The following is a 23,214-nucleotide window of genomic DNA, read 5'->3' as shown; positions in this document are numbered from 1 at the left end:
GTGACCCTGGGGGTATTTGTTCCATCCCTAAGTCTTGCTTTTATAAATCAGGACAGCAATCCTAGTGTCACGGAGCTGCAGTGAGGCTCAGATGTGCTGCTGTAGAGCAGGTGTCCATGGATAGCACTGTCCCTGTGCCCTCGGGTGGCATTCTCAGTCCTTGCCTGGTACAGGGTAAGAGGAGATCACGGAAGGAAATGAGTAGCCCCTTCATCCCTCAACAGCACCCCAAAGAATCCACTCCTCGAAAAAGTTCAAAGAAACACTAGCAATTTATTGATTTTCTATATTTCCAAAAAAGCAAATACATTAGTGTGTCACACAAGGAAACTGGGCCCGGCCAGCACAAGGTTCCTCTACAAATATGAAGCAAGGGGAGGGTGGGCTACAGGGAAGCTCCAAGATCCCTCACAGCAGCCCTCGGCTTCCCTTCCCTGCCCACCCCAGCCACAGTCTTGGTCCTCCCAGCCAGCTCAGCCACGTTCTGAGGTGGACACTCAGAGAGCAACGGTGCCTCTTGGATCCCCAAGAGGAATGTGGAGTCAGGGCTGCTAGTATGGTCCCCACTGCAAAGGTGGCTGGTGGTCAATGACTGGATTTGTCATTGGCCACCAGCACAGGAGATCCCAGGGTCAGGGTAGGGGCAGAGTCTGTGTCCTTCCTCATTTGGCCCCAAATTGGAACTTCTTATTTTGGGCATTGGCCCTGGTAGTGTGAAGTCAATGTGGACTTAAAATTCTGAGACATGGGCCAGGCGCGGTGGCTTACGCCGATAATCCCAGCACTTTGGGAGGCCGAGATGGGTGGATCACGAGGTCAGGAGATCGAGACCATCCCGGCTAACATGGTGAAACCCCGTCTCTACTAAAAATACAAAAAAATTAGCCGGGCGCGGTGGTGGGCGCCTGCAGTCCCAGCTACTGGGGAGGCTGAGGCAGGAGAATGGCGTGAACCTGGGAGGCGGAGCTTGCAGTGAGCTGAGATTGGGCCACTGCACTCCAGCCTGGGCGACAGAGCGAGACTCCGTCTCAAAAAAAAAAAAAAAAAAAAAAAAAATTCTGAGACATGTGTCGGCTACATGAAGCCTGGCAAACTCCTTGCTCTCTTTCTCTAAGAAAAGCCCCTCTCAGTTTTGCCCCTCTCAAAGTGACAGGCCTGGGTCAGTGGCCCAGGTGACCTGAGCTGGCCTGGGAGGGAAAGAGCAAGGTCACCAAAGTAAGGCCTGCCCTAACTGTCCACCTCAGCCCCTGAGGTCTGGAAGGCTGCCTGGTTCCCAGGGCAGGGGCTGGGCCCATGGGGCTCTTCATCCTGTGGGGGTGGGAAGAACATGAGGTGAGGGGCTGCAGGAGGCCAGGGTAGTGCTAAGGGGAAGGGGCATCTGCCTGGGTTGGTAAGTTTCACATGCAGAGCTGCGTTTCCCCTCCCGCCCTGACCGGACTGCAGAGCCCCGCTCCTGGGGAGCCCTAAAGCCAAGGACTCGTGTCTCCGCTTTCCTCCAGGAAGACATAAGCTGCATGAGGACAGGGATGTGGTCTGTTTTCTTCCCTGATGTAGTCTAAGTGCTTAGGACACTGCCCAGCACAGATTGGTGTGCCATAAATATTTTTTAGGAGAAGAATTCCTCTGGGTTCTGATGGTGACAAAGAAGGCCCCAGAAACCTATGCTCAGGACAGTCCAGGGAGACCAGGCTCCACGTGGTTCCCTGAGAGGGAGAGGTGGGCCAAGAGTGGGCCTCCCAGTGTAAGCAGAAGCAAGGGACAGACCCACAGTACCACAGCACAGTTGGCTAATGACCAGGGACACCTCTCAGAGGACAGCATCCTCACATGTCTGGCTTCCCCCATCTCAGTTGTCATACTGAGTCCACATCGGTGTTTTCCAGCTCTGATTGCTGGGGCAAGAGGTGGGTTTGGACTCGGGGGTGGTGCAGAAGAGGAAGAGACTTGGGAGGAGGCTGAGAAGGGGTGGGGAGGAGGAGCATCTTATATTCTTCTAGAGAAGGGCACAGACCAGGAAGTTAATTCCTCTCTAACACCAGCAATGCTAGCATGGAGGTAGAGGCTGGAAGGAGGAAGGCTTGGGAGCGTTGGGCTCTACTCTGTCCTAGTGTACACGAAGGGCTGTCCACACAGGTTTTCTTATAAGGCCTTCGGGAGCCCTCCTGCTACTGCTCGTCTGAAGTGCACATCGTCTGGGGGCTCGATGTGGCTGATGCCCCTAATGGCCCTGTTTATCACATCCCCTGTGGGTTTCACAGAGTGGAGACAGGACAGCTGGGGTCAGGGGAAGTGGAGGATGGCCCCTGGCTGGGATGTGAGCTTGCAAGTACCCTGATATGGCACTTTCCTTTCCTAATCTACCCAAATTCCCCCCCTCCAAGTCTCCTGGGACCCCAAACACTCCCTCACTTGACTCACAGCAGGCTTGGTGGAAATATCTTCCTGGTTAATTTATATACCCCAACTCCATCCCACTAGAAGCTGGAATAGGTATATACCCAGCCCCGCCTGTTCCCCTCTCCACTGGGAATATGAAAACCAAACAGCCATTCCCAGAACAGCTCTTGGGAAAGATCTGCAATAAAATAGCCTTGTTAAAAAATGAATTTTTTACCTTCTTTCTCCTGCAACAAGTAGATTACAAGACCTCTGAATGCGGGGCCTTTGCAGGCTGAGCCTGCTCTGATGGGCACACAGCCCAAGAGGGTGGCAGGCACCATCTTTCAGCTCCTACTCGCCTGAGCAGGCCTCACTTGGCAAAGTATGCGAGAGTGTCCTGCTGTCCTCTGGAGCCCCACACCTGCCCAACCTCAGTCCTTGTGGTGCTGTAGGAGGGATGGCCTCATCAGACACACCAGATTTGCCCATGAGATACACCAGACCTCCCTTCCTGGAAAGCAGTCTCATAAGCGGAGAGGCTGGCCCAGCCCGTTACTCCTGCACCCTTGGAGACCGCTGGTAGGAAGCCTGCAGGACCCCTCGGAGGGCCTGACTGCAGTGATGGCCCCCTTGCCCTGGCACCATACGTTTCAGGAACTATGAGCCGCTCACCAAAAAGCACATGTTGTCCTTGCCTATGAGTAAGAAACACAGGAGAGCCCTTTTCGCCACCTTACGAGCTGCAACAAAATAGCTTACCCAGCTTTTTGCAGTTTGTGGTTATGCTTTAAGACACTCACACATACACACATGCACACGCACATGCATGCACACACTTACACTATACACATATATATACCATTTCTCAGAGGAAGAAATATTGACATCACATATAAGCCCCTTTAACTCAAGAAAGCCCCCCCCTCCAACCTCCCTAACTCCCATTGCCTGCCAGTTCCCCCAAGGAAAAAAAATCTAAAAATATTTCCGTTATCCACAGTTTTTAGGTTTCCTCTCAGTTTTTTGTGACCTTTTCCAAATACTGCACAGGATGGACAGAAAACCCCATCCAGCGAGGCCTGAGGGCTTCTCAGCTGGGTCATATCTTCCTGGAAAAGGAGAAAGTCCTCCAGTTAGTGTTTACAGTGAGATGTTTCCATACCACAAGCCCAGCCTGTACTGCCACCCTCTTCTCACATCAGCCCTCAGGTGTGCCCTGGCCTGAGACTGGATTCAGGGCTGCCCTAGACACATTTATAGGTTGCCCTGTGGATTCAGAAGCTTGCCAGCTTTTTCTGCCACCCTGCCCCACTGTCCCCTGTCCACTGTGTTCCTCACTAAGCAAGAAGCTGGTGTTCATTAAGGATCTGCTGAACCGAATCTCTTTCCCCTTTTCCGCCTTCAAGTTGTTGCAGCTTGTTTACCAGGAGAGGATATCTGAAGTCTTATTTAACCTTCATCCAGACCAAAGTTACAGTCCTCTTTCCCCACCAGGGGTTGGGGTGCTGGCAGACAGCCTGGCTAAGAGGTCCCCCTCAGCTCAGGAGAACCTGTCTTGATCCCAGGCTATTTGCAGATGGCTCCACGCGGGGCTGCCTCTGAGGCCCCTCTCTAGGGGTGACGACATCTGGCTGGAGTATCTATTTGTGATTCTCAGTTTACCTGCATAAGAAACACTTTAGATACTCGTTTAAAAATAGACTTTCCTGGATCCCACTCCGGGGCTATTGAGTCAGAATAGCTGGGGTTGCGCCAAATGTGTGCATTTTAGCAAGCAATCCAGATGATTCCAATGAACACTAAGGTCTGCAAGCCTTTCTCATAGGATTGGTTCTGAGTTTTGGGGGCCTAGAATCATCAGCTGGAAATAAACTTGTCCATACTGGGCATGTGCAGAGACTGGAAAGTGAATTATAAAAGGATAAAAAAGTGAGATGTGGATGACCAAGCCCAGAATGACATATTCTAGAACTCCCGTTATCTATATTGTAGAACTCACTGTAGTCCATGTGAATGGCACCACCTGTGTTGTTCAGTGTGCAACCTACACATTCGTACCTAGCAGTCCTGCCCAGACCCTCTGACCCCTCTGACACTCCCAGGACATTATACACCCCTAACGTCCTGAACGGGGGACAACCCACGTTCCCAGCCAAGCAGTCTACACAACTGCCTGTGTTGTCCAGAGCCGGGCGAAAGGATGCTTCTGTGTCCCTGGGAGCACAGGCCTAGCCTCTGTCTCTGAGACTGGCTGAGGCTGTTGCAGTGGTCCCGGAGGCATCCTTTGCCCTGAGGGTGGGGCGATTGATTCTTACCTGCAAGCCTAACTTGCTTGGACAGCCTCTTCTTAGAATCGGGAGGTGAAGTTCCTGAGGCTGTTGGCCCCAGCTAAGGTCCCCAGCATGTTCCTATCGAAACCTTGCTGCAAAGGGAGAAACAGCAACCAAATGACACAAAACTGTTTGGGGCTTGCTGTGGGGTCAGACACTGCCCACTGCCCTCCCAGAGCATCCTCGGCTCACATAGCCTCCGCTCTTATTGCTAAGTACACGTGTCAGGGCTAAAACCGGCCTCAGTAAATGTGCAACCAAACATAATAACTCTCCACGAGTTGGTGAAATGTGTTTGAACTTCCACTGACACATTTGAATTTCCTACTTGCATTTGCAGAACCCTGAGTCAAGGCATGAGGATTTAGGTTAGTATTATTTTTAAAACAGAGCAACAATCAAAATCAGATTAGAGACGTTGTCAGTTGTTCTTCCCTCTGACCATCTCTATCTTTTTTTTTTTTTTTTAAACAATTCTGGCAACAGCTCTTGGGCAGAGAAGACATGCCCAGTGTTTCTCAAACAAAGGAGCAGGGGGCTGGCACTGGTAAGAAGCTGCTGTGCTAGAAGGTTCTATTTACTTGTCTGTTCTCCACCTCCAGCCCCGCTAGCCCCTAAGTGCCTGCTGGATGGAGAGTGAGTCTTGTTCCTGTTATTTCTTCCAGCATACAGCAGGTGCTCAATACATGCTTCCAAGTGAACGTGGACAGCATGATTTGAATGCAGCAATAGGCCCAGGTGCCCTTGAAAAGAGAGTCCTGCTGCCAGCCCTGAGCTCTGAGCACCAAGCCAGCCATCACTGACCTGTGGAAACAGGAGGGGAGATGGCATAGGCGATCCGAAACAGCAGCTGGTTCAAAGCCCTGCTCCTCCTGTCTTTAGGCATGTATTACATGATGCCATTTTTCTTCTGCAGATTTGCATGCTCATTCCTGTCGAGCTTGGCTCATGTCCTGACTCACTGAATCAAGACAAAGTCCTTGGACCCTGATTCCCTATTCAGCAAAATGGATACAAGCCATGTGGCCTGTCTCACCTGTGCTTGTGACAACTCAATGCATGATGGATGTGAAGGCCCTTTGGGAACAGAAGCACCAACTAGATCGTGCCCAGGACGGTTGTCAAGCACAGCTAGAGGGAGGAGTGGAGACTGAATGGGGACGCTGGTTCCCAAAGGCATGTGTAGAAGGGAATTCCCACCAAGAGGGATGTCAGTGGATTCTCTGTGTGTCTTAGGCCAGGGGTGGACTCCATTTGTGTTTTGGGGTAAGCTGAATGCTTTGGACCACCATTACACAGTGGGAGGAAGCTCTCACCAGTCCTCCTTACCTGCCTCCCCGTCTCCCTTTGTCTATCTGGCAGCTGCCATTTGCCAAGCCCACCCCCACTGCAGTGCTGTTGGAAAGGAGCTCTGGAATGTCACATGGAGAACAAGGGCCACTCTTTGCTGTGACCTTCAGATTTCCCCAATCATCTTTGGACACCATGGGTTCATGGGTCTCCCTATTGTCCCCTGCTGTGCTGGAGGAAATTCCTTCTGCCCCAGGCTGCTCAACCGATCCTCAGGCTTCTCTGTCCTCCATCCCTGTCTTTCTCCCTCCTTTGCCTACTCCCTCTCTTCCCATGACAGAGATGCTTGAGTCCCCTCTGTCTTTAAACAGATCTCTTTTTACCCACTCTTTGGCTTCTTCTTCTCCAGGCTAAATTGCAGTGAGCAGCATCTCCTCTCAGCAACTCCACATCCATCCCCACCCACTGCCTTGCCCCCTGCAGCAGGCCCCATGGGGCTCTCTTTGCTTGGCCAGCAGTGCTCCTGAAGGGCTCCAGAGACTTCTGAAGCACCAGATCCAGGGCCTTTCCCAGTGTCCGTTCCCTGGTCCTCTAGGTAGCGCTGGGAACTGATGCCCTGCCTTCCTTAGAGCTTCCTCTTCTCACCAGGTCTTCAGCCCCTTCTGGCACCCTACACAGTTCCCCATTTCCCTGGCCTTTGCTCCTTGTCCCCAGCGGATGGTCTTCATATTTCTGCCCTGTCCCTCAAGACTTTTCCATACACATGCATCCCATGGTGGTCTTGCCTGTTCTCATGGCTTCGCCTGCCTGAACAAAGCTCCACTCTGTATGGTAGCTCTGGCCCCTCTGCCAGGGCCCACACCACCTCCAGCCTGGTCTCCCATCCAAGTCTTCCAAACTCGACCTCTCCAAATTGGGATCCCTCTTCCTCCCATCTCAAAGCCTTCTCAGCCTCTCCACGTCTGATCTGTCTTTGTGAATGTAACCATAGTCTTCAAGCTAAAAGCTCCAGCCTAATCAGCCCCACTGCTCCGTTTCTTCCACCTCCTGTCCTTTATGTCCATGCTCATCACTGAGGAATGGGAAAGAAGGGGCCATGTGAAGATGTCCTACAACAAGACCTTATACCCTAGAGGACTCTGCCCCTGGCTAGGTGGGGAGGGGTTGAGGAGGCCAAGGTCACCACAGGACAAGGACAGCAGGCTCCAGGCTTCTCAGCCCACCCTGCCTGGCTCACACGTGTGGGATTAGTCTTTCTAGTGCTGCTTTGATCATGAGACCCTCTATTCAAAACTTTGAATGGCTCCCCGGTGCCAAAAGTGCAAATCCAAGCTCCTCAGTCTGAAATTAAAAGGGCTTTGTAACCTAGCCCAAACCTACATTTCTAGCTGGAGCGCACCCCATGTCCTCAAAAGACTTGTGTGCTTTTTGTCCACTCTGCTTTTCAGTTTGCTGCTAAAGGATCCCACCCCGGGCCTGTCACACATTTCCTTGATTTCCTCTGCCCTCCATGTTCTCAGCACCCCTCGCAGATCCCAGAGCCCAGAGACTTGATCAGAATGTTCATCACATTCATTTTCATGTAGAAGCTGTCTTTGTTTCTCAGACTGTCCCGAAGGGCAGGGGCGTTTCTCCAGTGCCCAGCTCAGAGCCCAGCATATGCCAGGTCCTCTGCTCATGAGCAGGAAGAACCTCAGAAGAGGATGATGTCCTGGGCTCTTACCTGTCTGAGGACACCCTGCAGTTCCTTGCTGGACCACATGTCAGACAGGAGAAGCCGGGCAGCTTCTGCGGCCTTGGGTGAGGCACTGGGCAGGTGAAAAGTGCATTTGTGAGATGAGATTCCAGGAGGCGTGAGAAGGAACACCCTCTTCCCTCCCACCCCCACTGCCAGGGACTGGACACAGGGGAGGCCTCAGAGGAGGCCTCAGGTGTGCAAAAGAGAGGAGCCCCATTGGGGTGTGGGGAGCCTGGTCACCCTACACAGTGGGCACAACCCCATGACCCTGCCCACCTAGAGCACCCCGGGACTCTCCTCAGGGGCCATGAGGGGGCAGTGCTCTTCCACTCCAGTCCCCAGCCTTGTCCTGGGAAGAGGCAGCCCCACAGAATAGGATAAAGTCCCTATTCAGTTGGACCTGCTGCCCCATGCCTCCTGCTGGCCCAGTGTGTTGCCTCTTCCTTCCGTGCAGCCCTGGGGCCTGGATGCTGGACCCTTCGCTCCACGCACTCTCAGCTTCTGGAACTTCTCCTCCATTCAAGCCTCCCCCGTCCCTGGCTCCCCCTGCCCTGGGTGCTATCCCTGCTCCATGGAGAGCTGCGGGACTGCCTCCTGCTGTGCAGGGTGAGGAGGGGCTCTGACTGGGGCGCAGCCTGTGGGAGCACCCCCCGCCCACCTGCTGCGGCACAGGTTGATGATGTTGTTGAGCATGCTGCTGGAGAAGTACTGCTTGGCCAGCTGTGGCTGCGAGGCCATCAGGTTCCTCACGGTGTAGCAGGCCGAGGATAAGATGTCTTCAGAGTTGTTGGTATTGCCAGTGTGGCTGGTGAGGAGCCTGGTCACCTCTGGGAACACCTGGTTCCCTGGGAGAGGAAGGAGTTGGGGCACAGGGTCAGGATGACTAGGGAAGGAGGGGCTGAGGGGTTCCCTCTGGGGCCACACTCTTGGATAGCCTTCTGCCAGGCTCTGAGCCAGGGGGCCCTCAGGGCTTCCTGGCAGCTCAAGCTCAGGGCTCAGAGACCCAGATAGGACTTTTGCAGATCTGCTCCCAGCCCTCAGGTGACAGGCTCCCCACTCCTGTCTCCACACCTGTCTTTGGCCTGCTTCCTTTCCTGGAAAGCTCATCCCAGGGAATGGCTTAAAAGATGACCTTCAAGCAGGCTTTGAATTGCAGGGAGCCTGCCATGTCTCAGCTAGAGGGGGAGGAGAGAGAGGGGCCTTACCCATCACTCTGTGCAGCACAGGGTGGCGGGACATGTTGCTCAGGAGGGAGGCTCCAGACCGCACCACATCAGAGTTGCCAGATTGCAGGAGGCGGGCAATTTGTGGCAGGCCCTTTTCCTTCAGCCCAATCAACTGGCTCATGCCACTGGACATCTAAGAGAGAAGGAGCAGTTAAGGAGCTAGCCTGTGGCTTCCCCGGCACCATGGCAGGCAGAAAGGGGCAAGGAATCCCAAAGGCAGACATCCCAGAACGCTTTCTCTTTCACGTTGGAAGCACTGGCAGACACAGAAATCTGCTCACACATGGGTAACAACAGAAACCTAGGCTAACACGCACCTCCCCTTTCCCAGCCCTGATCCTGTCTCCCGGATCAGCCTGCAGACCAGATGGGTGAAGAGAGGGAAGTTTCTTTTCCCCTACTCATAGTAACCCAGAGTCAGCTTCTAGACTAACCCAAGTGTCCAACGCTGCTCTCTCACCCCACTGTCTCAGCGCTGCCCCCATTATGTCTCCCCATACTATCTGCCCATGTGAAACTATACGGTCAAGGGTATTTGTCGGTTATACAGCTGGCCTTCTTCTTCCAACTTTCTTACCTCTTTAGAATCCAACACATATTTGTTGAGGGCTTGCTTGAGAAAAGAGGGCTAAGAAAGGGTCTGGGCCCACATGGAGACAGAACTGGGGTCCCCTAGAGGTAGCCCAGTTCACCCAGACCTCTAAGCAACAGAGCCACCCTAAGTGTAACAGGTCTAGGTTGATTTGGCGTTCTCAGAGCTGCCCAGCCTCACTCCTCACGGCCACAGAAGTTCTCTGCCCTTGGTCCACTCTAGTGCTGCTGCTGCTCGGTTCCCTTGTCTTAAGTAAAGCTGGAGAACAGTTGGCCATCTGGCCCATCTCAACTCTTCTTGATTGCAAACAGGTTTCCTCTGGCTTTGCCCCATATCACTGTGCCCTCAAAGCTACATACATTTGGCCTTAACATCTGCACGAATTCTGTCCAGTCTTCTCTGGACCTGCTTGGACCCTAAACCCTCTTTTTCCACCTTTGTCAGTTCAACAAATGGGAAACTCCTTTTGCCAAACACCCTCTCCACCCCATTCCCTAACCTCAAGCAGAACCCAGGAGGCCAGCCAGGGACCAGGAACCATGTGCCCAAGAGGGTTGTGTGGGCATGGACAGAATCCAGCGTTAGTGGGCCCACCCACTCTGCACCCCCCAGCAGCTCCTAAAGGGCAGAGGTGTTTCCCCAGTGCTCAGCCCAGAGCCCAGCATATGCCAGGCACTCTGCTCACGGGAGGCTCCGAAGCCAGGGGACAGGCTGGGGGGAAAAGGAGGGAGCGGAGCCTGGACGGTGGCTGGAGGATGGGGCCACTGCGGGAGAGAAGGTACAGCCCCACTCACCAGCCCCTTGCTGGCTGTCAGGTTCTGCAGGGCACCCGCACAGGCCTCCAGGGTGGCATCTTTCTTGCTTTTGCCCATGAGGTTCAGGTAGGTGCGGATGGCATCTGAATGGTACAGCCAGCCACTGCCCTTGGGGTTGGTCTCTTCCTCGGGCAGGGGGCAGTCGTAGTTGTTGTTCTGAAGAGAAAGAGCAGGTCGGGGGGTCAGTGGGAGCCTCATGAGAGGACACAACCCAGGCATTCTGTCCCTGTTTCCCCAGCCTCAGGGTCGTGGTTCCAGATAGGGTGAGCTGAGGAAGCGCCTGCGGAGGCAGGGAGCCTAGGACAACCCCGCTGCACCCCTTTCCTCTACGCACTGCAGCAGCTCCATGGGATGCAGGAATGGGCCATTGTCTTCCAGACCATCCCAGGATGTGGGAGAAGAGAGCATCCTGGCATCTTGGGAGCTGTGCCCCAGGGCAGCCTTGGCCCAAACCTTCCAGATACGTGGAGCTGCTTTGGGCTCTCCCATCATGATGCTTCCTCCTCTTCCAGACTCAGACAGTAGGTTTGACCCAGCCTGGGCCAACAGGGGTGGTCTGGGACCTGGATTCCACAGCTGGGCCCAGTGAAGGAGGCCTGACTACCCATCCCCGGCAGTCTTCTGCTTCTGGGGAAGCCTGGGAGAGCTCAGGAGATGTTGGGAACCAAGGCCAGAAAGGGTGAGAGTTCTGGCTTTCCTCAGATTCTCAAGGGCAAGGGAGAAGATGGGGGAGACTTGATCCATTATACAGTAAGAAAGACCAAGGCCTGCAAACAGAGGGCTGGAGTTTTAGACCTCTAAGGTGGTCTGAGCCCTTACACTTCCAAGAACAGATTCCCCCTTGTGCAAGATGAATGGCCTCTACTCAGCTCCTGGCATGCAGCATGAGCCCCAGGCCAAGGCGTCAGCACGGGCCTGTCCCTTAGGGCTGGTTTCAGGCTCCAGGAGGGCCCAGAGGAAAGGGCAGATGAAGCACTGGCTCCTGGTGGGATGCTCGATGGGGCGGGCCCTGGCCCTGCCAATGCTGTACTCACCATCATCTTGTCACTCTTGTTGCTGAAGCAGCCAGTGGAGGACTTCTCGGTGTAGGTGTTGCGGGCGTTATACTCCAGCTGGCGGTAGCGGGTGGGCACCTCAGCATCCAGGCGGTAGGAGAGGTTGTGCAGGACACACATACAGTTTTCCACAGACTGGGGACCAAGGAAAGGCATGGGCCTGAGCCTCTGCCCAGCCAGACAGGCTCCTGGCCTACCACCTACCCTAACTAATAAGAGAGCAGAGGCACCTGGGCTGCATCGGGAAAGATGAGCGCAGGCACCACCACACTCTCAGCCTGGAAAGTCTTCCAGGGCTACCTCTGGGACCTGAGTTTGAATCTGTCATTTCCTCGCTGCATGAACTTGACTGGCCTCACTTCTCTGGGCCTCAGCTATCTCAACTGTAAAATGGGACTGCATTCATCCACTTCACTAGGGTATTGGGAAGATGATACAGAGAAAGCACTTATCATAGGGCCTAGCGTGCAGTAGGACTGCTATGGACAACATGCCAATGGGTAGACTGGGATGCTGAAGAATGTGTCTTTTTTCCCAGAACAAACTCCTCCAGAAGAAGCCCCATGCCTCTAGATTCCAAAGCCATCTAGTGCCCCCATCATTCCTTCTTCCTATGGGCCAGTCCTTAGCTGTCAATGCCAGCGGTGCTAAGTCAACAAACAGCAGCACCTGGAACCCAGGGCTTCATCCTGGCATGGGCCCAGATCTTTGTCAATCTCCTTTGGCAAACCTCCAGGACTAGGGTTTGGGGGCAGCAGATTTACCCTTCTAATGATGTTTGGCCCTTGCTGGGGCCTAAGGGAATCTGACTTCCAGGGCTTGGGGTTACATAGGTGTTGGGGATGTTGTGCCCACAGCAGAAAAGCATCTTGCCAGTTGGAACCAGGCCGAGCAGCCCAGCGTCACTGCTCTCCTCTGCGACCCTGCTGCTGTTTCCAGTGGAGGGAGCAGGAGATAAAATCCCTCCTCACGGAAACTGTGCTGAGAACCCAGATGCTGTGATGCCAGCCAGTCCCCTGGCGGTCTGGGGCCTGCTGGACCTCACTATCTCCTGAGCCACTGTCCTGCCATGGTGGGGACATCTCAGCCTTCTGTTTATCTGCCCTCCACGATTTTGTTTTCTCTCTGTTTGTGCTGTGTGTCCAGAAGTCCAGAGAGGGCAGGAAGGTGACCCTGCCAATGGCTTTTCTGGGAGGCAGTGGGAAGATAGCAGTGGCAGAAAGAGTCTCATCTCAGGGGGGACACTAAGCCCTGGGGGCACCAGTATGGATTCCTCGGGGCTGTGGGGCAGGGCTCGGGGCCTCAGGACAGGGCTCGGCACCGCCAGTGAAGTGCAGCCAGCAGATACTTGCTGGGAGCTTCCTCTGTGCCAGGCCCTCTTCGTGTTTTGCTTATTAACTAATCGAGCCTTTCAGACAACCCATGAGTTGATATGATTATGACCATTTCCATTAGAGTGAAGAGTGAACTGGGGAACAGAGAGATGAGGGAGGCAGCTGCATCGACTACACTTCTAAGTAAGGGAGAGTGGATTTGCATGGGCACGCTGTCCTCAGAGCCCACCCCTGTAGCCACACTGGGCCCTGCATCCAGATGCCCCTTCTACCACCCCTGGCTCTGTGCTACTGTCTTGTCACTGGGCCAGGCCTCAAAGGCACCCAGAAAACATAGGGGTCTGGGCCTAGGGGTCAGGGTGCCACCAGGGGATGCACTCACCTTGTCGTCACAGCGGCTGGCCGCTACACAGTTCTGGACATAGGCCATGAGGGAATCAATGAGCCCTGAGTAGTTACGCATGGTCTGGCGGCCTGCATCGGCTGAGCTCAGGTTCCTGGGGAAGAGAACAGAGAGTGGGAGAGGGCAGAGAAAGGGGGAAGAGAGAACAGGAAAGGTAGAGACAAGAAAGTGTGGTGTGGGACAGGAAGGAGAGAGAACAGGCAGGGGAGGGGAGGGCAGAGAGGAGACGACGGGGTGGAGATTGGAAGTTGTAGTAGGAGGAAGGAAGGAGAAGAGGAAAGGGAGGAAAGGAATGAAGGGAGGAAAAGATGAAAAAAGAAGGAAAGAGAAACCATTCAGCCAATTCCACCTGGCTCTGGCCGAGGCTGAAATGAGGGCTCATTTGCACTCAGTTCCTTCTCCTCCTTCACTCTGCCCAGTAACTTTATAACTGGCAATGGCTCCATGTGGCAATGGTCCCTCTGCAGCTGCAGCCCAAGGCCCACACCCTGCTACTAGCAGCCGTTTGTGGAACAAGAGCCAGAAGCTCCCACATGCCCAGTCTCTTTCTGTGGGGCAGGAAGAAGCTCTGCTGATGCTGGATCAGAAGTGGAGCTGGGGGTGGCCAGGCTGGGCACCAGAAGCTCTCTCTCCACCCAAGCCGTGTTCTGCCCCTAGCAGTAGGCTCATTCCCAAGCAATCTGGGCTCATCAGCCTGGTGCAGGTGGGGTGTGGCTGCTGTTGCTACCAATAGCACATCAACCCCATAAAACTCTTAATTACCCTCACTTTTCATCTCCCCAGCCTCTCTGCTTCCTGGAGGCTGCTACTGGAGGCTGGCAGGGAGAAACACAAGTTGAGACACAGAGGCACATGCCAGCTGCACCCACCACTCTGGGGGGGGGGCGGTTCTCAGGAGCTGGGAAAGACAACTCCCATTAAAGTGAGCTGGGACCCTAAAAGGGATCCTGCTCCAGGGTTCCAAGCCCTGTACAAGCCGCCCCTCCACACCTACCCCTCTCGCCAGCTTGTAAACCTCTGGTTCTAGAACAAGCCCTCCCACCAGCCCCACAGGAGCTTTGCCACACCCTGGTATGGAACTTAGGCAACTTTGGGCGAAGCAGTGCTATCTTCATGCCAATGAACATGGCAAACAGTTTTAACACCACAGCTGGGAAGTGACTCATTAGCAACCCATCGGTAGACTTTTGTCTAAAAGAACACTCTTCAAGATAGCACAAGAAACGCATTTTTTCATGGGGTGGAGGAGGGAAATGGTTGAACCAGTTTGGATATTCAGATCCAGGCATTTCACACTCAGATTCCTGATTAATGTCCGCTGCATTCTCTCAAAGCGGGTGGTAGGGTCCTGGGCCTTATCCAGATCCAGGGAAGTTAGGAAGGTCTGAGTCCCTGTGTCTTGCAGCCTGCCCATAAGAGTGAGTGCCAGGTTGTCTGTTATGTTCTATGCACTGGCTGAATGTTGGCTGGGATGGGGCTGTCTGGGGAAGGACCCGAGGCTGGCACAGAAAGACCCCATGTATCTTCTTCTCTCACCTCAAGCAGCCTGTGGCATTGAAGAAGACCTCAGGGTCCACCACTTCCCGGGACATGTTGCTATTGCCATCGCACCAGCCAGAGAAGGGGATGATGACGCGGTCGGCCAGAACAGGCAGGGCGTCGGCAATGAGCTCCTCCTTCAGCTCGTCAGTGGAAGACAGGTTCCAGAGCAGTCCTGGGGGGCAGAGACCATCATCCCAATTTGTGCCAGGCTTAGGATGCCCTAGGGACCGAGGTAACAGCCCCAGCCTGGACTCTAGCAAATGGGCCCTACTGAAATGTCACCTTCCAGGTAGCCCTGGTCTATAGAACCTATTGTCTGACTGTTTCATGAGACCATTTCTCAATGTTCCAACCAGACTGAAGGTTCCTTGAGGGCAGGGAACATCTCAGAGTTCTCTGTCAAGGCCAAAATTATGCATGTGGAAAGTGATCAAAAAACGTTTGATTGATCAGTGGTTTTTAGTGTAAATTTTGGCACTTGGAATCTTCTAACGCAGTCTCTTTTCCATCTAAAAGTTATTCCAGAAATACTTATCAATTGTTACTCTGTACATGGTCTGATCTTCCCAGTCCAATTCTAGGTCTTCATGGTGACCTCTTCCTCTTGTGCCCCCCACCTTGAGTGCTTACCATATTTCTTGAACACAGCGTAGGTGCTTAAGACCTGTTAACCCCTTCCCCCTTCAGTCTTACTCTCTTTCCATCACCTGGGAATCCCAGGGCTTGTGGAATATGGATCTTGCCTGGACATCAGCCTTCCTCCTTTTGCTCTTTAACCTCAAAAAGATGGTGACCCCTTGTGTGTGTGCACACCACCCAAGGTCACCCTCTGGACACCCCTAATTGGTCCAAGGCCAGTGTCACTAGACTCTCAGGATATTGGCCCTGGGTCAAATCTGTACAGCTGTGTCTTGGCCCAGCCTGGAGAGGTTGACTTGCACCCCAGTCTGGGGCCATAGCCAGTGGCCTTGCACAGCCCCCACGCTGGCTCTCCATGGCTGTGGCGTCCTACCAGTCAGCTGCTTCTGGATCTCGGCGTTCCCAGTTCTCCTCAGGAGGGTGACTGCCTCGCGGATCCCATTCTGCCTCCGGGTCTCCAGCTTGTTGGTGGTGCTCCTGAACACCAGGTTGCGCAGGGCCCCCGCCGCGGCCTGCTGGACGTTCTGGTTGGGGCTGCGGAGGAGGTCCACCAGCTTGCAGATGCCTCCCAGCTGATAGACCTGCCAGGAGAGAGTCGCCACACTGCCTGGTCAAGGGAGATGAGGCTGATCTAGTTATTGTCTACTCAAAGCTGATTTTTTTTTTTCAGACCAAAAAATCTATCAGTTCAGAAATATTCAAGTCTACCAAAATAAATAAGCAGTGTGAGGTCATGATAACTGACCCAGACCAAGAGGCAAAAGACCTGGATGCAGATCCTAGCTCCCATATCCTAGCTCCCATATCCTAGCTGGGAGACCCTCAGCTAGGGTCCCTCCTCTTTCCTGAGTCCTGCTTTCTTCCTCTGGAGAATGATGGTGAGGACCTGACAAGAAAGTGAATGTAAATACATTTCAAAACCCTAAAGCAGAACACAGACATAGAAACGGATACGATCTTATCCGGGACTCTGGGAAACACGTTTCTGACTACATCCTTGGGCTGAACTGAAGAGCCCTGTAGTGTCCTTCCCACCAGCAAAGCTTTGGAGGCATCAACAGGCCCTGTTTTCTACCGTAAAATGCCTGGAGAGAGAAGGGGAGTGGGAGAGAGGAAGCGGGTAGGAGGGCAGGAGTTGAGAGGTGGGGAGCAGTCATGTTCTTTAGTGGGATTTGAGAAAGGGGGTTTCTGTTGAACCTATGGCTGGCATTGAAGTATCTCTTCCACGACCAGTGGAGGAAGTGTACATGCCTAATGTCCACTTAAACAGAGGGCTTTGCTCTGCAGAAAGTTAAGATGCCCAGCTCTAACCTTGGGCAATGTGAAGGCCCCTGGCAGCTGGGCAGGGCAAGAAGAAGCCAACTGCAGATGCCCCCACCCATCTCTAAGAGCAGAGTCAGGCTGATACACCCAGGCCCTGTGCAGGCCCACCAAGGAGGAAGGTATGCAGCAAGCTACCTGTTGCTTGGCAGATTCATCCTGGAAGCAGGTATGCTGGATGTAATAGGCCCCAATGGCCTGGTACTTCTCATCCTGGGAGCTCAGGTACTGCACAGCCTTGGGGATGGTCAGCCCACTGCACTCGATGTCCTCACTGCAGATCCTGTGAAGAATGGGCAGTGGGGGTAGTTACAGGGTGGGCTGGGAGCCCTGCTGAGGGGGCTCAGAATTCCTCCTGGTACCCTAAGCTGCCACAGCCTAATCGCAGTCTGGGCCCACCTGGAGAATACCCCTGGGAACGGTTCCTCTCCTCCAGAGAAGGGAAAGCTACACCCACTGGATGTTGGGTGGATTTGCCCCATGTGAGAATAGTGAACCCCTGGATTTGCCCCATGTGAGAATAGTGAACTGGATTTGCCCCATGTGAGAATAGTGAACCCCTGGTCACAGTTAATGTCCAAGCAGGTATGTTATCTCTGCACTGAGGAAAAACTCCTCCCTATTCCCTGAGGGGAAGCTTCCCACCCACCTTGCCATCTCTCTTGTTTGTGCCTGGTATTAGGAAAATGGAAGACAATGGCCATGATCCCATCCATCCATCCATCCATCCATTCATTTGTCTATCCATCCATCTATCCATCCATCCGTCCATGCATCCATCTATCCACCCATCTGTCCATACATCCATCCATTCATCCATCCATCCAACCATCCATACATCCATCCGTCCGTCCATCTATCCATCCCCAAGTCCAGCTGGGCTTACACAAAAATTTTCACATCTATCCTTTCTTCCCATTCTTACAGCCACCAATTTCCTGATCTTGATCACTTTAATGGCAGCAAGGGACTGCCATATTTGGCTTTCTTCCTCAAGCTCCCCCATCTAAAATTCTTACCCTTTTTACTAGATAAGTGGTCCTAAAACCCTGTTCACTGTGTTGTTCTCTAGCTCAGAAACCATCAGTGGCTTCTCCATGCTTCAGGTTCAAGTTTAAACAGCTTAGCCTGATATCCAGGGGCAGGTATTGGGTTGAATCATAGGAAATGTCTGTAGTCAACCTTTTTTGAGCCATAAAACCAGACATTTCATATGTTTTAACCTAATAACCTGGCTACACTATGAATATTCCCCAGCCCCTATCCAGGGTCTGCTCCAGCAAGACTGTCCCCTTCACTGGACCCTGGCCAGGTCTCAGGCATGCCTCAAGGCACGCCACTGGCCCTGCTGAAGCCCCACCTCTGTGAAGCGTTCCTAGGGAAGGGAAACCTGTCTTCTAAGAACCTCTCCAGTTCCCTTGGTGTAGAGTCACAGGGTGGTGACTGGCTGTGTCCAGCATTCAGAGAGGGAGCCCTCTCCTCATGCTTTGACATACCTGGTGGTCAATAAATAATCATGGTTTTAGCTACAGCAACCCAACTTCATTTCTAAGAAAACCACCTGAGGAGCAGAGCTCTCTGGCACTGAGTTAGTAGAACTGTTGCCTGCATTGAGAGAAGGTCACTGCATTCATCAGTAAAATGGCTTGACACTCATCCCTTCCATATCTCACCTAGAACCTCCACTCAGGGTCTCTGGTTGGGGCAATGAGCTGAAGCCAGAGGCTGCCCTGATCAGCCTCTAAGAGAGAGCGGTTTCTAAGTTCTTCTCCAGATCATCCTAAATACGCCTTACAGCCTTCAAGTAGTTAGGAAAAGTCTAGCTCTACAATAGGGTCCTGCTTATTTTCAGAACAGTGCGGTATTGGTAGGGAAGAGCACAGGATGGAGAGCCAGCTGTGTGGCCTTGGACAAGCTGCTTAACATCTCTGTGCCTTGTTTTCTCCTCAGGAATATTCATGCCTGCCTGGTGAGGGGTGTGAGGATTAAAGACAAAGAATGCAAAGCTCCTGAGGCTCTCTGAAAAGGAGTTAATTGTGTAACTCCAGAACAGCTCTGGGTTGTCCCTATCAGGGTTGCTGTTCCCTGCACTCGCCAAAGAGTCTGGCATGTAGTAGATGCTCGGCAAACGTCTGCCAAACAAATAACAATGAGCAGTAGGTGGTGATGAAGGACAGTTCAAAGGTTCAGGGAGCCCCCAGCACTGAAGGGCAGGCTCAATGCCACTCACAACACCTCTGCGTCTATGGTTCCTAACGGCGCACCCCATTCGGTGTCCTTTATTCCCTCTGGGTGATGGCCATCAACATCTATGCACAGGAGTTGTGCTCCGTTCTGTAGCACTAGATCATGAAGCCCCATGAAGTCCCTCAGGGTTTTTGTTGTTGTTGTTGTTTGTTTGTTTGTTTGAGACAGTCTCACTCTGTTGCCTGGGCTGGAGTGCAGTGGCACTATCTCAGCTCACTGCCACCTCCACCTCCTGGGCTTAAGTGATTCTCTTGCCTCAGCCTTCCGAGTAGCTGGGACTACAGGTGCCTGCCACCATGCTTGGCTAATTTTTGTATTTGTTTGTAGACATAGGGTTTCATCATGTTGTTCAGGCTGGTCTCAAACTCTTGAGCTCAAGCACCCTCTACCCACTCCTGCCTCAGCCTCCCAAAGTGCTGGGATTACAGGTGTGAGCCACCACACCCAGGCCATGTCCCTTAGTTTTTATGTCTATTCATCCTATTTGTCTTTTGGATTTACAGGTTATGTTTTAGGTTATGTTATAACATAACCTAAAACCCATTCTTTTCCCATCGTCCGTACAGGGGCATATTCCTTTGCTCTCTCAGAACATGGATAGAGATTTACATACCTAAGATCAGAGGTTCTCAAACTCTAGTGTAAATCAGAATCACTGAAGGGCTTGTTAAAATATGCATTGCCGGGCCCCTTTCCCAGTGTTAGGGTGGGTCCCCACATGAGCATTTCTAACAAATTCCTGGGTGATGCTGATGTTGCTGATTGGAGGAACACACTTTGAAAACCATTAACCTCCCTCTGTTCATAAACTGTGACCTTTAAAACCTACACAGTCGATGTCTGTTTCAGATTCACTCTAAGAACTTCTTGAGGTCAAGGGCCCATCGGGCCAGGTTCTCCCCATCAGGGAGTCCATCACATCAGGGACAATGAACTCCCCAGGGACAGATGCTATGTCTCTCCTGTCATCCCAGGAGATCTTTGCAGGGTGCAGTCAGGCTAAGGGTGTGTCTCCCCACTGGCCCTCCTGGCTCCCCAACCCAGCCCAGCAGCACTCACTTGGAGCTGGCCCTAGAGTGGCTGAAGGACAGGTCCTTATTGCAGGAGATGGGCGGGACATACACGGGGTCCTGCTTGGAGGCACAGGAGGGTGGGCGCACAGGGCACTTCTTCACGGCCTTCTGACCACTGCAGGTGCTGTAAAAGCTGTAGCGGTTCTGGGTGGTCTTGTGGCCCTTGCTGCCCAGCGTGCCCTTGCGCAGGGTGCCCCGTGGGTCACAGTAGAGGTCGGGCTCACTGCGGCTCGCCTTGATTTTCTGCATGAAGCAGATGTCACTGCCTGCTCCGGTGGTGTTACAGCTGCCCCGGGGATAGTGTCGGCTCCAGTTCTCCATCTGGCTGTAGGAGCTGAAGCGCCTGTTGTCAGGCTCCCGCTTGAGGGTTCCATTGTAGATCTGGCCAGGGAAAGGGAGGAATAGTTCAGTCAAGGTTCCTAAATGGTGGTCCTGGATCCAGCAGGGCATGAGATACAGCCCTCCCCAGCCCCCATAATAACGCTCAGAGAATCCCAGAATGTTTGGCGTGGAAGGAACCTGAGCCATCATCTGATATATTACTTTTCTGACTGCAGACTGTGACGCATTATGGATTATAAAGTCAATTTAGAAGACTGTGACCATCATTTTTAAAAAGATGGAATAGAATAATATATCCTGGAATATAAAATATCAGAGTGCAGTGCAGGTAGTAAAGTCACACATTGTTTTGTGAAACAGTGTATGGGTACTGGATTGCAACATACAATGCATTTATTACTGTGAATTGCTGTCAAAAAAGTTTGACAACCTCTGATCTAATCCCACATGGTACAGTCCAGGAGGGGGAGTTGGAGGCCCAGAGAAAAGTGACCTTCTAGTAGTCACTCAGTGAGGAAAGGATAAAACCCAGACTTGAGCCTGGGTCTCCAAGCCCTATGCCATTCCCAGACACCAGCAGCTTCTCACATAGCCAGCCTTCTTTGGCCCCTTATACTCAGCACACAGAAACTTCTATTCTGGCCAGACTGTTTTCTACTGTTCTTTTCTGCTAGACTCTTCATCTTGCCTCCCCTCTTCCAGGGCAAGAAGCAAAGGGTAACAGATCACCTCAAAGGCCAAACAGGGACAATATTCCTGCTCCCTGGGCCCTTTCACAAGGGACTGTGAGCTAGGGGCCTGCTTGCACACATGGAGGCAGGCCTGGGGCTGCAGGGTTGGGTACAGGGAGGGCCTCCTGGGCTTTGTTGTCAGGCTGGCAATGGGGAGAAGCCTGGGCAGAGGCTCAATTCAGCATGAAAACATACAACAGACAATGAGGTGCCCCAGGGGCTCTGTGTGAGCCCAAGTGGGGAGTTGGCCTCCTTGGGACGAGCCTGTGAGGTTGGAGACTTGGTGGGAATTAGCTCTGGAACAGAACTCTCCGAGGAGGACTTTCCCAGGAGCTCACAAGCTGGTGGGTCTGACCTGCTCCAACTTGTTCTCAGAGTAGGGGATCAACATCGAGTCTGATAAAAAATGTCTTCACACAGGTGCTGACTTGGGACTCACCTTTGCTGGGATGGGCCAGGGCCAAACCCAGCAACCCAGGGCCTGCCTGCCCACCCCTGCCCCTCCCTGAGAGGAGAGGGGAGAGAGAGAGAGAGAGAGAGAGAGAGAGAAAGGAAGAGAGAGAGAGAGAGAGAAAGTATATGTGTGTTTAGAGGAGGTCGTTAGGCAACTGGGTAATTCCCTTCCACACCAGATCTAGCCATACAAGGCTGGGGAGGGGCTGACACTCAACTTGGTCCTTTTTCATCTCTGCAGGGAGTCACAGACAGCAGGAAACTCCCATGGTTTGAGCTCCCAGAAAGACTGGGTGTCAAACCACCAGTCAGAAGTTGCATCCAAAACTCAGAAGCCACAGACTGTTAACCTTGGCAATGGCCTGCTCATCTCCTTCACCCACACACACAGCTGTGCACTCAGGCAGGCACAATTTTCTTCCCCAAACTGGGTCAAACCAACCTACCCCAAAGAGAACTGGTGTCTGGTTGTTGGGAGAGGCATAGATGGACAATCACAAGGCATGGGGAGAGGAGCTGGGCAATTTTCTGAGCATCTGGGTATGGAATGCGTGTCCTGCAGATTACAGGCAAAATATGCCATGAAAGCCTTTATAAATGGCCACACCCTCCATTCTCCTCTCAGGGGAAGGAAGGTGGCAGATGACAACATGGAGGGGGAAGCCCAGCATTGCCAAAGGGCGAAGAGCCAGCTAAGCCTTAAATGGAAACACAACAAGGAGCACCCTTGTTCTCCGTAAAGGACACGCCTGGACGTCATCTCAGACACCTGATGAGAAGCCCAAACGCTCATCCTGGCCCAAACCCAGCAAAGATGTGATCATGCTGATTGAGCCTCTCAGTGGCTTTGGGCTTTGCTTTCGTGTGCTGGGAAAAGGAGCAGCTAGCAGCCTTGCCAAGTCTCAGCCAGGGTGGGCTGCCCACAGGAAATGCGCACTGGCTGCACCCACAGGGGAGTGGGCAAGGTAGGGAAGGCAGGGACGTCCCCGTAGGACTGCATTTCCCAGCCTCCCACCGTCAGCCACACCCCAGTGGCATCACGAATTCCTGGGAATTCCACCCCAGCTCCTAGTGTCATGGTGCTGGTAGGCTGTGCTGCCTGAGGACAGCTGAGTATGACTCTTTCCAATCATCATGGCCTTTTGCTGTCACTTTGACAAGCAGGAGTAAAGTCTCCTCTCATTAGACCCCATCCTCCCCAAGTACCATGAGGGGGCCTGGATTCCCTCCAAGGCATGAGGAGGTGAACTGCTACCAGCTCTCCCTGCACAAATGGCCTGGGACCTGAATGAAGCCTGCAGCCTTGGAGACTGAAATGGCAGCAACTGCCTGGGAATCGAGGTGCTTCCTCCAGTTCACTGGGCTGAGACCTACAAAGTGGAGGAAGAGCCAGGGTCAAGAACACAGACTCTGGAGCCAGCCTGCCCTGGCCTTGTCAGTTGCCCAGTGCCTCAGTTTTTCCATCTGTAAAACTAGTATAATTATACCCAACATAGAGGATTGTTGGGAGAATCCAATGAACTAACGTTAGAAAAGCACTCAGGACGGTCCATGACGTGAGTGTTTGCTCAGTAGGGACATCGTATCCCTCTGACTCTTAGATTGGGCACAGGTTGGCTGCCTTAGGACTTGGTTCCTAAAGGAGAGATTGTATGTCACCCGTGACATACCTAAAGGAGCTACCAGGTGTCATAAGAGGGAGGAT

The 23,214-nt window shown here is 53.0% G+C and overlaps 1 protein-coding gene across 1 annotated transcript in view; it reads right to left on the bottom strand.

The window, feature by feature from the left end:
• Positions 1-320: 320 nt before the first annotated feature.
• The window catches only part of LOC105484710 (plakophilin 1), a 49,330-nt gene continuing 26,436 nt past the window's right edge, over positions 321-23,214 (bottom strand). Inside the window, exons 3-14 of the mRNA XM_011746561.2 lie at positions 19,970-20,364; positions 16,802-16,946; positions 15,717-15,924; positions 14,699-14,876; positions 13,142-13,256; positions 11,405-11,560; positions 10,350-10,526; positions 8,943-9,096; positions 8,396-8,582; positions 7,723-7,807; positions 4,695-4,801; positions 321-3,488 (exon numbers count right to left, since the gene is read on the bottom strand). Coding sequence (XP_011744863.1) covers positions 4,727-4,801; positions 7,723-7,807; positions 8,396-8,582; positions 8,943-9,096; positions 10,350-10,526; positions 11,405-11,560; positions 13,142-13,256; positions 14,699-14,876; positions 15,717-15,924; positions 16,802-16,946; positions 19,970-20,364 — 1,875 coding nt within the window. The 3' untranslated portion in view covers positions 321-3,488; positions 4,695-4,726. The remainder of the gene's footprint in view (positions 3,489-4,694; positions 4,802-7,722; positions 7,808-8,395; positions 8,583-8,942; positions 9,097-10,349; positions 10,527-11,404; positions 11,561-13,141; positions 13,257-14,698; positions 14,877-15,716; positions 15,925-16,801; positions 16,947-19,969; positions 20,365-23,214) is intronic.

The sequence above is a fragment of the Macaca nemestrina genome, chromosome 1 (genome assembly GCF_043159975.1).
Source record: "Macaca nemestrina isolate mMacNem1 chromosome 1, mMacNem.hap1, whole genome shotgun sequence".
In the NCBI taxonomy this organism is placed as follows: Eukaryota; Metazoa; Chordata; class Mammalia; order Primates; family Cercopithecidae; genus Macaca; species Macaca nemestrina.
Note: the sequence above shows the minus strand (reverse complement) of the source record. Positions and strands in the feature narration are given on the sequence as shown.